The following is a 15960-nucleotide window of genomic DNA, read 5'->3' as shown; positions in this document are numbered from 1 at the left end:
AGTAAAATGAGTCGATTATTATAGTGCAAAAATATTTACAAACACTTATTTCTGCATCCCACAGTGTTTTATTCACAGTGAGGTAGAGAATAATGTAAACACCTGGATGGATGCCATGCAATCATATTTGATTAAATGAAAATGATCTTTTACATTTGCATTCTTTTGTCTGTTATTCTCAAGTTTACGATTGTGATTGATTTGTTAAATAGCCCAGCCTTCTGCAGAGGATTTCAAAAATCTCAGCCATACACAGAATCAAGGTGATAATAGTGAAAATGTACATTGCGCTGAGGAAGATGGTCTTTTCAAAGTGCTCCGGTACCATACACTTGGTGAAGTTAAATGTCTTCTCCAGTGAACTGGCGTCACAGAAGTACAGCGGATGAACCAGGAATCCAAAGAGGCGACTCTGGAGCCAGAATGCTGCCATCTCCAGGACAATTCGTAACAGTACAGAAATGATGTAGAACACTGTGTATGTTGGTTTTTCTAGAATATCCTCTTGATTTATGTTTTTATAGGCGGCATACAGATGAAACACAGCCCCTGGAACAAGAACCGTCACTAGCTGCAGGGCCCAAAACACCTGCAAAAAAAAAAAAAAAAAGAAGCAAAACTAAACTGATGATGCATAGATTGGGGCTAGTTGTTACATTTTTTTCAAACAAATATTTCAGGGTTATTTTTGTAAGCTTAATTTCTTGACTGAAAAGAATTAATAAATAATAGCAACTTGCACTGACATACTGTATCTTAAAATATGTCAGTGCCATTGTTTTGTCTCAAGGTGCACAACAGTAATGTTTTTTTTTTTCGTTTTTTTCTAAGGCACATTTATAAAAGCTCTTTAAATGTCCTAATTGAACTAATCAGGACATATCAAACAGCTCTTCCCCTCTTTTTAAAATAGCCAATAACATTTTGTTTACATCCTGAATTCCAGAAATGTTGGGAAGTTTTTAAATTTTAATAAAATGAAAGTCTCTCAGAAGTAAAGATGGGCAGAGCTGTGAAAGAGTGTGTAAAAAGATTGTGGAATACTTTAAAAACAATGTTCATCAACATCAAATTGCAAAGGCTGTGCAAATCTACAGTGCATAACATCAAAAGATTCAGAGAAACTGGAGAAATCTCTGTGCTTAAGGAACAAAGCCAAAGACCTTTATTGGGTGCCTGTGGTCTTCGGGCCCTCGGATGACTCTGTCACAGTGCTCTGAGACTTGAAAGTAAGATCCAAATGCAGTTTTTATTTAGGGATAACTAAAGAGTAGTACAATTCCAGGCAAAGGGTCAAAATCCATGAAAAACAGTCCACAAGAAACAAGAAAAAAAAAAAAAAAAAGAGAAAGTGCTCAGACGTGCTGGTAACATTACACAAAACCTCGATGAAGATGACTGAAAACAAATGGGTATAAATAGACAGACACTAATAACAAGAGAGATAACAGCTGTGTGCAATGAACAATGATGACTGGAACAAAGGATTATGGGAGATGGAGTCCGTAATGTGAAACAATAGTCCAAGGTGGGGTGCCCTCTAGTGGCTAACCAGGGCACTCCAGCAGGTGATCATGACATTACCAAGGGCCAAAACAAAACAAAAATTTCAGGAGGGAAGTGGAACGGAGGAGGATCGGGGGAGGAACAGGTGGCCAGTGCGGGGCAGGCTGCCACCACAGCAGCGCAAACGGGCTTAAAGGGCCCCACGGCAAAGCAGAGGACCACCACAGCCGTGCAGACGGACTTATAGACCTCTACAGTGGCGCAGATGACAACCACAGCAGTGCAGATGGGCTTGAAGATCCCTATGGTGGAGCAGATGACCACCACAGCAGTGAAGACAGGCTTGAGGATCCCCACGGTGGAGTAGAGGACCACCACAGCTGTGCAGACAGACTTATAGACCTCTACAGTGGCGCAGATGACAACCACAGCAGTGCAGATGGGCTTGAAGATCCCTACGGTGGAGCAGATGACCACCACAGTCGTGCAGTTGGTCTTGTAGACCTCCACGTGAAGCAGACGACCACCCCTGCAGTGTAGACATGCTTGAAGACCCCAACGGCGGAGCAGATGACCACCACTGCCGTGCAGACGGAACTGAAAACCCCCATGGTGGATCAGGTGGATCTAGAGGCCAACACAGCTGACTAAGCAAAACTGTAACATAATGCACAGAGAAGTTAGGGGTGGCCACTAGGGTCATAACAGGACAGGCAGGGAGCTCAGGAACGCCCTTCAAGGCATTGCCCAGAGTGACCTCCAGTGACATGGTCATATTGAGGCAGGCAAACAGTTCAGGAACGACCTCCACGGTCATGTCATCGCAGACAGGAAACTCAGGGACCACCCACATGGTCATATCAGGGATGACCAGGGACCCAGGGATGACCTCTGTAGTTGTTTTAGGGCTGACAGAGAACTCAGGGTCGACCTCCTTGGTCATAACAGGACAGATAGGGAACTCAGGAATGATCTCTGTGGTCATATCAGGGCAGACAGGGAACTCAGGGACGATCTCCTTGGTCATATCAAGGCAGACAGGGAACACAGGGATGACCTCCTTGGTCGTATCAAAGCAGACAGGGAATGCGGGGAATAAAACAGGCTCTGAAGCGGCCTCGTGGGCTGAAGGCTCAGGCGTGGCAACCATCTCGGTTGAAGGCTCAGGCGTGGCAACCATCTCGGCTGAGGGCTCAGGAGCAGACTCACTGACTAGAGCGGATTCTGGAATGAACTCATGGAATGGAGCGAGCTCTGGAGCGGGCTCATGGACTAGAGCTGATGTGTGCACAGGCCACACACACCAAATGGCTGTGGCCACAGTAGCCAGCGCTGCAATTTCTAAAAGCTCAGGCATGGCAGCCATCTCATCTGAGGGCTCAGGCGTGGCATCCATCTCAGCTGAGGGCTCAGGCGTGGCAGCCATCTCGGCTGAGGGCTCTGGAACAGACTCACTGACTGGAGCGGACTCATGGGCTAGAGTGGGCTCTGAAGTGGAGTCTTGGACAGAAGCAGAATTGGTTAGAGCAGACTCACGGGCTATATCAGACTCACGGACTGGAGCAGGTGCTGGAGGTATCCGAACCTTCCTTTTCTTGCGAAGGTATTTGGAGAAATTCCAGAAATTTAAAGTCCTTACCCACTCAATCTCTTACTGCGGCAGAGGGTCATCCAAACAATGATTGAAAATTTCTTTGAGGACAGCATCAGGATGATTAAGCCTCTCCGCCCTTGACCAAAACTTCTGCATGATAACTCGCATCTCCATACCTCTCTGACGAAGGATGGTCAGATCTTGAGGACCGGTCTGACCTTCCTGGGTAGTCGCAGATGGCCGGATTCCCCTGCTGCTGGATCTAAACACGATCGAGGTTTTTTTCACGGTGCTCTGAGACATGAAAATAAGATCCAATTGCAGCTTTTATTTAGGGATACCTAAAGAGTAGTACAATGCCAGGCAAAGGGTCAAAATCCATGAAAAACAGTCCACAAGAAACAAGAAAACAAACCAGAGAAAGTGCTCAGACGTGCAGGTAACATTACACAAAACCTTGATGAAGATGACTGAAAACAAGCGGGTATAAATAGACAGACACTAATAACATGAGTGATAACAGCTGTGTGCAATGAAAAATGATGACTGGAACAAAGGATTATGGGAGATGGAGTCTGTGATGTGAAACAATAGTCCGAGGTGGGGTGCCCTTTAGTGGCTAACCAGGGCACTTCAGCAGGTGATCATGACAGACACTGCATCACTCATCGGCATGATTGTGTCAATGACATTACTAAATGGGCCCAGGAATGTTTCCAGAAACCACTGTCAGTAAACATAATCCGCCGTGCCATCTGCAGATGCCAACTAAAGCTCTATCATGCAAAAAGGAATCCATATGTGAACATGGTCCAGAAGTGCCGTTGTGTTCTGTGGGCCAAGACTAATTTAAAATGTTTAAAATGGTCAGACGAGTCCAAATTTGACATTCTTATTGGAAATCATGGATGCCGTGTCCTCCGGGCTAAAGAGGAGGGAGACCTTCCTGCGTGTTATCAGGGTTCATTTCAAAAGCCTGCATCTCTGATGGTATGGGGGTGCATAAGTGCATACAGTATGGGCAGCTTGCATGTTTTGGAAGGCACTATGAATGCTGAAAGGTATATAAAAGTTTTAGAGCAACATATGCTCCCCTCCAGATGATGTCTATATCAGCAAAGGCCTTGTGTATTTCAGCAGGACAATGCAAAACCACATACTACAGCTATTACAACAGCATGGCTGCATCGTAGAAGAGTCCGGCTGCTGAACTGGCCTGCCTGCAGTCCAGATCTTTCAACTATAGAGAAAAAAAAACATCACAGAAGACTACAAACTCTTCAGCAGCTGGAAACCTATATCAGGCAAGAATGGGACCAAATTCCAACACCAAAACTCCAGAAACTCATAATCTTGATGCCGAAACGTCTTCACACTGTTTTGAAAAGAAGAGGAGATGCTACACTATGGTAAACATGCCCCCATCCCAACTATTTTGAGACCTGTAGCAGGCATCAAATTTGAAATGAGCTAATTTTGTGCAAAAAATTATAAAATTTCTCAGTTTAAACATTTGTTATGTTCTATTGTGAATAACATATTGGCTCATGTGATTTGAAAGTCTTTTAGTTTTCATTTTATTCAAATTTCAAAAAAGTCCCAACATTTCTGGAATTCGGGTTGTATATCACAGCTCGGCCAGAGCCGTTGTGCTTGGTAAAACCTCAACCTTACAATCTCTAATCTCTCGTTTCTTCTCCAAATCTCCTCCATATCACTTTAAAATATAGCATTCTGTGCAGAATTCAAATGTGTCCGATACGTTTTGTGGTCTGCGGCGACTTGCAGATATTATCCGCTCTGTGCTATCGTGCCTCTGGACTGGGTTGAAGTGAAGCCATGTGCAGTTTATTTAAATCCAAAAAATAAGAACAAATACAAGATAAACAGAGACTTGACTTGACCATGAAACAAACTGATTTAACAGCGAGTTAGCTACACAGAACAAAGCTAGACAAGAGCCACTGGTAACATGATGGCTATACACAAGGGCTAATTACTAAACAAGGAACACATGTGAACAATCAAACAATGAACCAATGAGAAACAGGACACATGACCAGAACATAACAGAGAAGGTGTGTTCTACATCAGCTGCAGCTGGATGTAACTGATCGGCGAGAGTTGTCACATGCAGTCAGGGAGGAGCTGAAGATGGAGACGTGAAGTCAGACACTTTTTGCTTCCCATGCTGCCGCTCATGCTATGTTTGCGTACTTTATCACAACTGAAGTGAAATAAATGTAATATTTGTCAAATACACAGATGTCTCAGGGACACTTATTCAATACTTTATGTACTCAGCAGATCAGAAGACCACTGGAGATTAGGAGGCCATGGCGGGGTAGAAGACTAAAAGAGAGCACTCCTGACAGACATGGACAGTTTGTGACCAGCCTCCATGGCTGGGAGTATTATACACCCACCACCCGTGGTGGCCGTGATGTGACAAGACTCTGGCTTGGTGACTATGATGTGACGAGGCTTTGGCATGGCAACCATGATGTGACAAGGCTCTGGTGTGGCAGCCTTGACACGATGAGGCTCTGGCTTGGCGACCATGACGTGACGAGGATCTGGTTTGGCAACCATGACGTGAATAGGCTCTGGCTTGGCGGTCATGACGTGACGAGACTCTGGCTTGGTGGGTCCTCAATAGTCCTATTTACTTGGCATAAACGAAGAAGGTCTAGCTTTTAGGTCTAGCTTTCTGTAACGTATCCACTGCAGGCAAGTCGAAGTGAACCCATGTGCAGTTTATTTAAATCCAAAAACATGCACAAATACAAGATAAACTTGTATAAAATAGTATACAAGATAAAATTTGACTTAACATGTCCACGAAACAAACTCACCTAACAGTGGGTTTGACAGAACAAAACTAGACAAGAGAAAATGGTAACATGAGGGCTATATATACTCAATGGCTAATCACTTAACAAGGAACACCTGTGAACAATCAAACAATGAACCAATGAGAAACAGGACACATGACCAGAACAACCAATCAGAACATGACACATAAACATGGGAAACACATGACAAGAACACATGAGGGCAAGGGAAACAGGAACAAAACTACAAAATAAAAGACATGAAACATGAGCATTAAACATAAAGCCCAAAACCAAATGTGACAAATTCTCCTTTGCCATCACAGAAACTATTAAAGGGTTAGTTCACCCAAAAATTAAAATTCTGTCATTAATTGCTCACCCTCATGTCATTCCAAACCCATTCATCTTCTGAACACAAATGAAGACCTTTTTAATGAAATCTGAGAGCTTTCTGTCCCTCCATCGATAGTCTACGCAACTACCACTTTCAAGCCTCAGAAAGGTAGTAAAGACATCATTTAAATAATTCATGTGACGCTACTGGTTTAATATTGGTGAGGGTTAATATTGGTTACCTCAATTTTATGAAGCGACACAAGTGGTTTATTTGCACACAAATAAGAAATTACCACTTTATTTACAAATTATTAATCTCCAACGTGTGTTCACGCAACAGAATCTGCTCTCGCATCAACATGCAACAAAGCACTCACGTCGCTTCATAAAATTGAGGTTAAACCACTGTAGTCACATGGATTACTTTTATGATGTACAGTACAGTCCAAAAGTTTGGAACCACTAAGATTTTTAATGTTTTTAAAAGAAGTTTCGTCTGCTCACCAAGGCTACATTTATTTAATTAAAAATACAGTAAAAACAGTAATATTGTGAAATATTATTACAATTTAAAATAACTGTTTTCTATTTGAATATATTTCACAAAGTAATTTATTCCTGTGATGCAAAGCTGAATTTTCAGCATCATTACTCCAGTCTTCAGTGTCACATGATCCTTCAGAAATCATTCTAATATGCTGATCTGCTGCTCAAGAAACATTTAATATGTACAATTGTACAAAATATTTGTGTACAATATTTTTTTTTCAGGATTATTTGATGAATAGAAAGTTCAAAAGAACAGTGTTTATCTGAAATCTAATCTTTTGTAACATTATACATGTCTTTACTGCCACTTTTGATTTATTTAATGCATCCTTGCTGAATAAAAGTATTCATTTCTTTAATTTCTTTTCAAAAAAATAAAAATAAAAATTCTTACTGACCCCAAACTTTTGAACGGTAGTGTATAATGCTACAGAAGCTTTGTATTTCAGATAAATGCTGTTCTTTTGAACTTTCTATTCATCAAGGAATCCTGAAAAAAAAAAGTACACAACTGTTTTCAACATTGAAAATAATCATAAATGTTTATTGAGCAGCAAATCAGCATATTAGAATGATTTCTGAAGGATCATGTGACACTGAAGACTGGAGTAATGATGCTGAAAATTCAGCTTTGCATCACAGGAATAAATTACTTTGTCAAATATATTTAAATAGTACAGAGTTATTTTAAATTGTAATAATATTTCACAATATTACTGTTTTTACTGTATTTTTAATTAAATAAATGTAGCCTTGGTGAGCAGACGAAACTTCTTTTAAAAACATTAAAAATCTTAGTGGTTCCAAACTTTTGGACTGTACTGTATTTATGCCACAATCACAATTGTTTGGACTCTTTGTGTTTCTTCATCATCTGCCTTAGTAATTTGTTGTCATGGACACCAATTATGTTCAGCTGTGTACTCATCAATATTATCACCTGTATATTCAGTTCTGTTTCAGTCTAGCTGTCAGTTGTAATCAATGTTATGTTGTGTTGCTTTGTTCTCTTGGATTTACCTGTGGATACTATTAAATACTATTTGAACCATTCATCTTCATCTTCGTGCCTTCATATCCAGCTCACCTGTGATAATTTACCTTTCTGGGGGTTGAAAGTGGTAGTTGTGTAGGCTGTAAGTGGAGGGAAAGAAAGTTCTCAGATTTCATTAAAAAGTTCTTCATATTATTTTGGTGAACTAACCATTTAATTATTCCAGAATTTTGACTGGAAGTGTATAAAAATAAGTAAATAATATGCCCCAATAAGAGCAAAAATAGAACAAATGTATTAAGAAACAAAAATGGATAAGGTAGCATACAAATACTTTTGACTCAGAATTGTAGTTTTTGAGATACAGCTCTACCTGCTGTAAATCTTACACTCCATTAAAACATTCCATCTTCAGATTTTCATTTAGCAGATGCTTTTATACAAAAAAAAAAAAAAGCTATTTGTCAAAGAGACAACAATATTCATAACATACATTGCCCGGTTTTATTAAGAAGCAAGCAAGAGAAGAAATGCAGTGTAAGTGCATTTACAAATACATTTATGCATTCAGCATGTGCTTTTATCCAAAGCAGATATTTTTTACCTGGGGTGTTACAGGTCTGAACTGATTGTAACAGAAGAGGTTGATCTCCCTTCTGTCAGGGTCACAGCTAAAGTGAAGGGCCTCATTCCCATAAACCGCAAATCCCAGAACACCCAGGAAGAACATGCGCACAGAGCCAAAAAACAGGGTGTGAAATTGACCAATCACAGTTGGAGGCCGGAGCTATAAAAAAAAAAAAAAAAAAACAGTGTTGTACTTAATATGTACACCAAAATACATGTACAATAATATCATTTAATGATGACAACTGAGACAAATAAACAGCTGATTTTTCAAATTTTTACTCAAAATTCACACACACACACACACACACACACACACACACACACACACACACACACACACACACACACACACACACACAAATCTATTATCACTAGTTTGAACTAGTTTAAAATCTAATATATTCAATGCAGAGAACTGAACTTGATTTCTTGATTTTGCAAAAAAGTAATAAAACATCTGTCTTACTTACGCATCCCTCATAGAAGTTCTTGATGTAGTTTAAGGACATGATAATGTCTTTTTTCTTTAAGTTCAAATAGTCTGTAATGCTTTGCCCTCATTTCAGACCTGTTACCTTCTGCCAAGCTCCAGCTCAAACACTGCTGTTCCTGTTGACCTGTGCAGCTCCCATCAATGCATATTTCCCTTTCATCTGCTCTACCTTCATCGATTTACCCATGAGGTACAAAAAGACAACAAAAAGGCAAAAACAAAAGGACTGGACATGTGCTCCTCACATAATCCCCATTCAACTACGTCAGCAGAAAAAACAGGCCTTTTGAGGCATAATGGGGGAACAGCTGACAAAAACACAATGAGTGTAAGACATAAAGTAAATTAAAGAAACGACGACATGGCAATAAAACAAACGCAACAGCTGATGTTCTCAAAACTGGCTTATAAATGTTAAATGTGTCACTTATGTCTTTTTGGAAGTTGCATGCAAATGCAAATCTATATACAGTCATCTTTGCATTGGAATCACTGTCAACAAAATAAACAAACCAAAAAATAAATATAAATTGAATTTGATTATATTTTGTATAAGCTTACCAGCCCAAGTGGAGAGTTTGTCCTCCTCATTTAATCAGGCATAAAGCAAGACTCATGGGAAATTATTCTCTTGAGTGCCTATCCCAGCGCTGTCACAAATCAAAGTTCATCAAGTCACTAATAAAAAGAATGTTAAAACCAGCTGTCAACATTTACCCATGTGGCTTTCATGGGTGATCTGTGCAATCCCATCCCCAAAACATGGCGCTCTGAGAGCTGGGCTCTGCCTTTAGACCCTTTTCACACTGAGATGAATGGAGGCTTGGGCAGAATATCTGTGCTGCTCAGAGCATTGCTTTCTAGTGCAGAAGTAGTTTTTAAAGGTGGTTTTTGAGTTATATATGTTATCTGTGCATGCACACTTTCCAAATATTTTTTGGAAAATGCATAACATACATTTTTTTTCAACATTTAGATTTTTTTTACATTTTTTTTTTACATTGTCACATTATTTTCTTCATAATTAAGCACATTACTAACATTACAACTTTTTTTTACATATATATCAGGATAAATTGAAAGTGTACCACAAATCATGAAAGAAACAGAAATTGTTGCGTGTGTGTGTGTGCATGACAAAAACATGAAAAATGGAGAGAAATGTTTGTTTGTTTTGTTTTTCATTGTCATAAAACTAAATATCACAATGAAAAACAAAACAAACAAACAAAAAAACAGCTTTTTTCAGTAGTGAAATATGACCTGGACATGTTTTTGATATTTCATGAGATTAACAATTTCATATGACTGAAGTTCCCCTATTAAGCTTTTTTGGTACCTTTCATTTACTGTGTAATATAGCTGTTTGTGAATGTAAAGTTTAAGAGATAAAAGTGCACGATAAATAAAGTTGTCTCTGAAAAGAAAGAATCAATTCTAAACTGCCGAAACAAGTCGTCAGCAATTCCAGTCTCACTTCCTGTTACAAACCTATGTAACAATGTAACAAATTTGCATAGTGCCAGCCTATTGTCTTCAATGGCACTTACAAACAACGCCTACTTTGACCCACCTTTTAACACTGTAGTTGTAGCTGAGGCTGGAATAGTTTGGTTCATGTTGTCGACGTCACTTCGGATGACCGACGAATTGGGATCTTGCTAGAGAGGCCAATCTACTTCAAGTGTAACTAAAATGAGCCAATGCATATTGGCATGCGATAATTGTATCAGCTGTGCCATCCCGAAGCGCAGGTATTTAATGAGCAGCAGGTGCATTACATACTTCAGCTTTTCGCTTCGGACCTGAACGTTTGCTTCATCCTGAATGCAGACATTACAAGAGTGTTTCCTAATCGAGCTGATTTTCAGAGAAGAAGCCTCTTTCATCTTTAGTGTTGGCGACATTGCACAGCAGCATGGTTGCCTCTCATCTTTTGTTATTTGTTTTCTGCCTAGAGCAAGTACAACAAAGTACAACAAAAGCTGTTCTCACAGCTGGTGAACGATGCGCTGTATTAGAGCGCTAAAAAAGCTGTTCTCACAGCTGGTAAGAGAGGCACCTTCAAAGAGAGAGTGAGAGCACACTGCATGATTGCACTTTTTCACTGTCAGTGTTGCAGCGGCCGTCTCCCTGCATGCTTCAGCACTAAGAAAGAGAGCAAGTTCTCTAAAAGTGCAACTTGATCCTTTTCTTTTTGTTCCGCTGTTGGCCTCACAGCCAGTGGTACCCACATTGTCAAAAAAAAAAGAGTAGTTTCCTTCCTCTCTGGGTCCCAAGAGGGCACGGAGAGCAGTGGATGGTGCAGAACTGGAAGGCAGGGTTTTGCAGCCCATACTTCATTGTAACCAAGGAAGGCGGTGGGTTACGATCAATCTTGGACCTGTGAGTTTTGAACCGTGCCTTACACATGCTAACATTCAAAATATTGATGCAGAAACACATTTTCGAATGCATGTGTCCCCAAGATGGTTTGCAGTGATTGACCTAAAGGACGCGTACTTTCATGTCTCGATTCTCTCTTGACACAGGCTGTTGCTGCACTTTGTGTTCGAGGGTTATGCATATCAGTACAAAGTCCTGCCCTTTGGGCTGTCCCTGTCACCCCGTGTCTTCAGGAAAGTCATAGAAGGCGGCCCTTGTTCCCATGAGAGAACGTGGCGTTCGCATCCTCGACTATCTCTACAACTGGCTCATACTAGCACAGTCCTGAGATCAGTTATTCGAACACAGGGACCTAGTGTTCAGTCACCTCAGCCAGTTGGGTCTTTGGGTCAACTGGTAAAAGAGCAAACTCTTGCCAGTGCAGAAGATCTCTTTTCCCGGTATGGAGATGGATTCAGTCAAACGGACAGCACACCTCACAGAAGAATGTGCCGGTCATGCTGAACTGCTTGAACATGTTCAAAGGCAGGACAGCGCTCCCACTGAAGTTATTTCAGAGGCTCCTGGGGCATATGGCAGCCACAGCGGCAGTAACACTGCTCGGTTTGCTTCATATGAGAATGCTTCAGCACAGGCTTCACTGCCCCGAGATGGGCGTGGCAATGAGGCACTCACCAGGTGGAAATCACACCGGCCTGTCGCCAAACCTTTAGCCCGTGTTTGGTCCCTTCGTTTCTCCAGGCCGCAGTGCCCCTAGAACAAGTGTCTAGGCATGCTGTGGTATTCACGGATGCCTCTGCCACTGGCTGGGGTGCCATGTACAATGGGCAAGCAGTCTCAGGGGTTTGGACGGGACCCCATCAGCATTGGCACATCAATTGCCTCGAGTTGCTGGCAATACATATTGCACTGAGCAACCTAAAAAAGCGCCTACATGGCAAAGACGTGCTGGTTGGTATAGACAACACTGCTGCTGTTGCGTACATCGACCATGAAGGTGGTCTATGCTCCCGTCGCCCGCCATCTCCTCCTCTGGAGTCAGAAGCATCTGAGGCCTGTTCGTGCCATTCACATCCGTGGCACACTCATCCTGGCTGAAGAGCTATCAAGACCTGTGCTCCTAGGAGAATGGAGACTCCATCCCCAGGTGGTCCAGCTGGTTTGGAGTCGTTTCAGAGCTGCACAAGTAGACCCTGACTGGAGGGGCACTCGGCACGGATGCACTGGCACACAGCTGGCCCCGGGGCCTAGGCAAATTTGCATTTCCCCCAGTGAGACTTCTTGCACAGACACTGTGCAAGGCCAGGGAGGACGAGGAGCAGGTCTTGCTAGTTGCGCCCTACTGGCCCAACTGCACCTAGTTCCCAGAACTTATGCTCCTCACAACAGCCCCTCCTTGGCCAATTCCTCTGAGAAAGGATCTACTTGTGGTGTTCTTCTTGCCAAAAAGACCCCCGAAAGTTTTCGATTAGTGTTGTGCTTTCCTTTCTGTAGCATGGGTTGGAGCAAAGTCTGTCTTCCTCCACCCTCAAAGTCTATGCTGCTGCAATTTCTGCTAATCACAACCCCATCGGCAAGTTGGTTGGGAAGCATGACCTGGTCGTCAGGTTCCTTAGGGAGATGAGATGGTTAAATCCTCCACAAACCCCCTCCACAACCTCTTGAGACCTCAGTCTGGTGCTCAGAGCACTTCAGATTATCCCATTTGAGACTTTGCAGTCAGTTGATCTAAAGATTCTGACCATAAAGACTTTGGTTCTGGTTGCATTGGCCTCCATCTAGAGGGTAGGGGACATGCAGGCATTTTCAGTCGATGAATTGTGCCTAGAATTTGGGCCGGGTGACACCCACATGGTACTGAGACCTCGGCCTGGCTACATGCCCAAGGTTCCTACCACCCCTTTCACGGTACTGAACCTGCAAGTTCTGCCCCCGGAGCAGGCAGACTCAGCCCTAGATTTGCATTGTCCCGTCCGTGCATTACAAATGTACGTAGACTGGACGTAAAGCTTTAGGACCTCAAACCAGCTCTTTGTCTGTTACAGAGGCCAGCGGAAGGGAAAGGCTGTCTCCAAGCAGAGGATGGCCCACTGGATAGTGGATGCCATCGCCTTGGCTTGTGACACTGTCCCATAAAATACATGTTTTACCGCTCTATTTATTACAATGATTTTATGTATAATAGAGTTTTAATTGGTTTACATGTGTTTTAGTCCATTTTATTCCTCTTACTTATTTTAATGTGTGTATGTCTTTAAATGAGTCTGGGTCTGCCTGTCATGTGACTGATCACATGACAGGAATAAGGAAGTAGGCCAGCATAAAGGAGGCAGCATGGCAAACAGTCAGCCCGCCCATTACAATTGTGATCACCTGCGAGCTGGACCGTGGAGTTACATTTTACGGACTCACCTCTCCAGCAAACCACATCACTTTTTCATTGGATTATCACTTCTGTGGACTTTGTATATACACCGGTGGACACTTTCACGTTGGGACTTTCAGCACGCTACTAGGACTCTTAAGGACTGTTTTAGGGTATGGTGCAAACGGACTCCACGCTTTTAAACAGCCTAAGTTTTTCTGGTTTTATTGTGTTGTTTTAAGTTCCATGTGAATATTGTAAATACACCTTATTTATTCATTTCTGTTGTCTGTCTCATCTTTTTAAACACTCCAAACCTCTCACACAGTTTAATCTGACCCCATTTTAAATCATGTGACTCAACCAATTTGGCTGATTGTTACAGGCTTACCAAGCACAAGGCGTGCCCTGCCCCCTCAGGCTGCGAGCTCACTCTACTAGAAGTGTTGCATCCTCCTGGTACGTGGCACCTCGCTGACAGATATTTGTAGAGCTGCGGGCTGGGCGACACCTAAAAAGTTTGCTAGATTCTATAGCCTTCGTGTTGAGCTGGTCTCCTCCTGTGTTCCCACTTCAACCGGTCAGAGACACCGAGAGGCCTCGGCTTAATGTTGGCTTGCTGTGCCAATATGTGCGCTTAATTCTCCAGTCCCTACTGGCAGACCCTGTTGAGTCCTCCAATCACCCCCGGCAGACGGACATGGCGGAGGGTCTGGTCCAAGAGAACCAGTACTAGGCTGGGTGCCCATATGTGCGACCCTGAGTGGATCCAATGTGTGTATTTTCCACGGTAAGCTCCTGAATGGAAGCTATATGTCTTTCCCTTTGCGGAGTCTGCTCTGCCATCTCTGCCATGTGTTGCCTCCTCCCAAACTAGGTGAGAAACACTCAGAGACTTAGGTTAGTCCATATGAGTATACTCCACCAGAACTCCTGTGGAGGATGTGGCTTCCGCAGCATTCCTTTTCCTATGGAAAGGGTACGCTTTCCCAGTGTTATCCAAGTTCACTGAGTGGGCAGTGTTCATCTCTCTGTGTAAGCCCTGTCCCATCTTCGAGAGGGTTCAGCAGGCTAACGCAGGTCACTGGAAGGCGGCAGCACCTGTGGTCCTTTGGTAGGGATCCCAATTCATCGGTCATCCGATGTGACGTTGAGAGTGACCGGCTGAAAGCTAATGCCTCAGATAGGTATGTAACCCTTGTTCCCTGAAGGAGGAAACGGAGACTTCACGTCCCATCGCCACAGCTGGTGTACCACTGCTGGGGTGCCGGGCAACAACTTCGGTTCGGTCCTCAGCGAAAACCTGAAGTATGCGATGCACCTGCTGCTCATTAAATACCCGTGCTGCGGGACGGCACAGCTGATTCAATTATCACATGCCAATGTGCATTGGCTCATTTTTGTTACACTCAAAATAGACTAGCCTCTTTAGCGAGCTCCCAATTCTTTGGTCATCCGACATGACACCTCCGTTCCCTCCTTCTGGTAACAAGGGTTACAACTGAGACGCTTTGTGTTGCAAATCCACTTTGCATCCACTTCAAAAGGATGAGGACACACACTGGAATTGATATGGAAATGTAGCGATTTATACAGTTATTAATCAATTTATGGGTGAAATATGAATATAATAATTCATCAAGCTTTATGAATTATTATGCACATACCGACCCAAGGGGGAATTAACCATATATGGTGAATTAATTACAACGAATTGTAATCAATTATATATATGATTAGTTCTGGTTTAATAATTATTTAGAGAAACTGTTCGTTTGTCCGGCAAACTATAGCTCCTCAGAATGTTATAAGAAGGAAGGTCTGTCCTCTGGCCACGAGAAAGACTTCCTATTCTAGCATCCAAACGTAAAGCAAGGATATAGGATCGAAACGTTAAAGTGACCTGATCGTTGTTGAATGAGCAAGTGAACAAAAGGTATGGATATGATGTGTTTAATATACGGAACGGGTAATACAAAGGTTATACGGATAAATGTACACAAGTAGATACAGATATATACAAAGTGAAAGAAAAAGGCAGGAAGAGAGATGATCAAAGAATGGCCAATTCCAACAGTTAACCTTGAAGAGCCAGCAAGGAAACCCAGTATTTAAAATCTTAACAAATACTTGCATGTAGGTTCGTTGTGGTGCTTAGAGTTTCGGAGCACTCAGTGTGGTGGTTGGTCCTTCAGGAGGTGATCTTCAGCGAAGTTAACTGGAAGTAAGATGACCGGAAGATAAAGAAGAGAGTCCGTCTCTACGGCAGGA

General features: G+C 42.4%; 1 protein-coding gene across 1 annotated transcript; it reads right to left on the bottom strand.

The window, feature by feature from the left end:
- Nucleotides 1–48: 48 nt before the first annotated feature.
- Nucleotides 49–8955, bottom strand: LOC125269400 (gap junction epsilon-1 protein). Its single transcript, XM_048192354.1, has 3 exons — nt 8917–8955; nt 8421–8603; nt 49–589 (listed from the first exon to the last, which is right to left on the bottom strand). The coding sequence occupies exons 1-3, from the start codon at nt 8953–8955 to the stop codon at nt 185–187; spliced, it is 627 nt and encodes a 208-aa protein (XP_048048311.1). The 3' UTR covers nt 49–184.
- Between the last annotated feature and the right edge of the window lie 7005 nt (nt 8956–15960).

Source organism: Megalobrama amblycephala, linkage group LG5 (genome assembly GCF_018812025.1).
Source record: "Megalobrama amblycephala isolate DHTTF-2021 linkage group LG5, ASM1881202v1, whole genome shotgun sequence".
NCBI classification, from domain to species: domain Eukaryota; kingdom Metazoa; phylum Chordata; class Actinopteri; order Cypriniformes; family Xenocyprididae; genus Megalobrama; species Megalobrama amblycephala.
The sequence above is the reverse complement of the archived record's forward strand: the minus strand, read 5'-3'. Positions and strand labels throughout refer to the sequence as shown.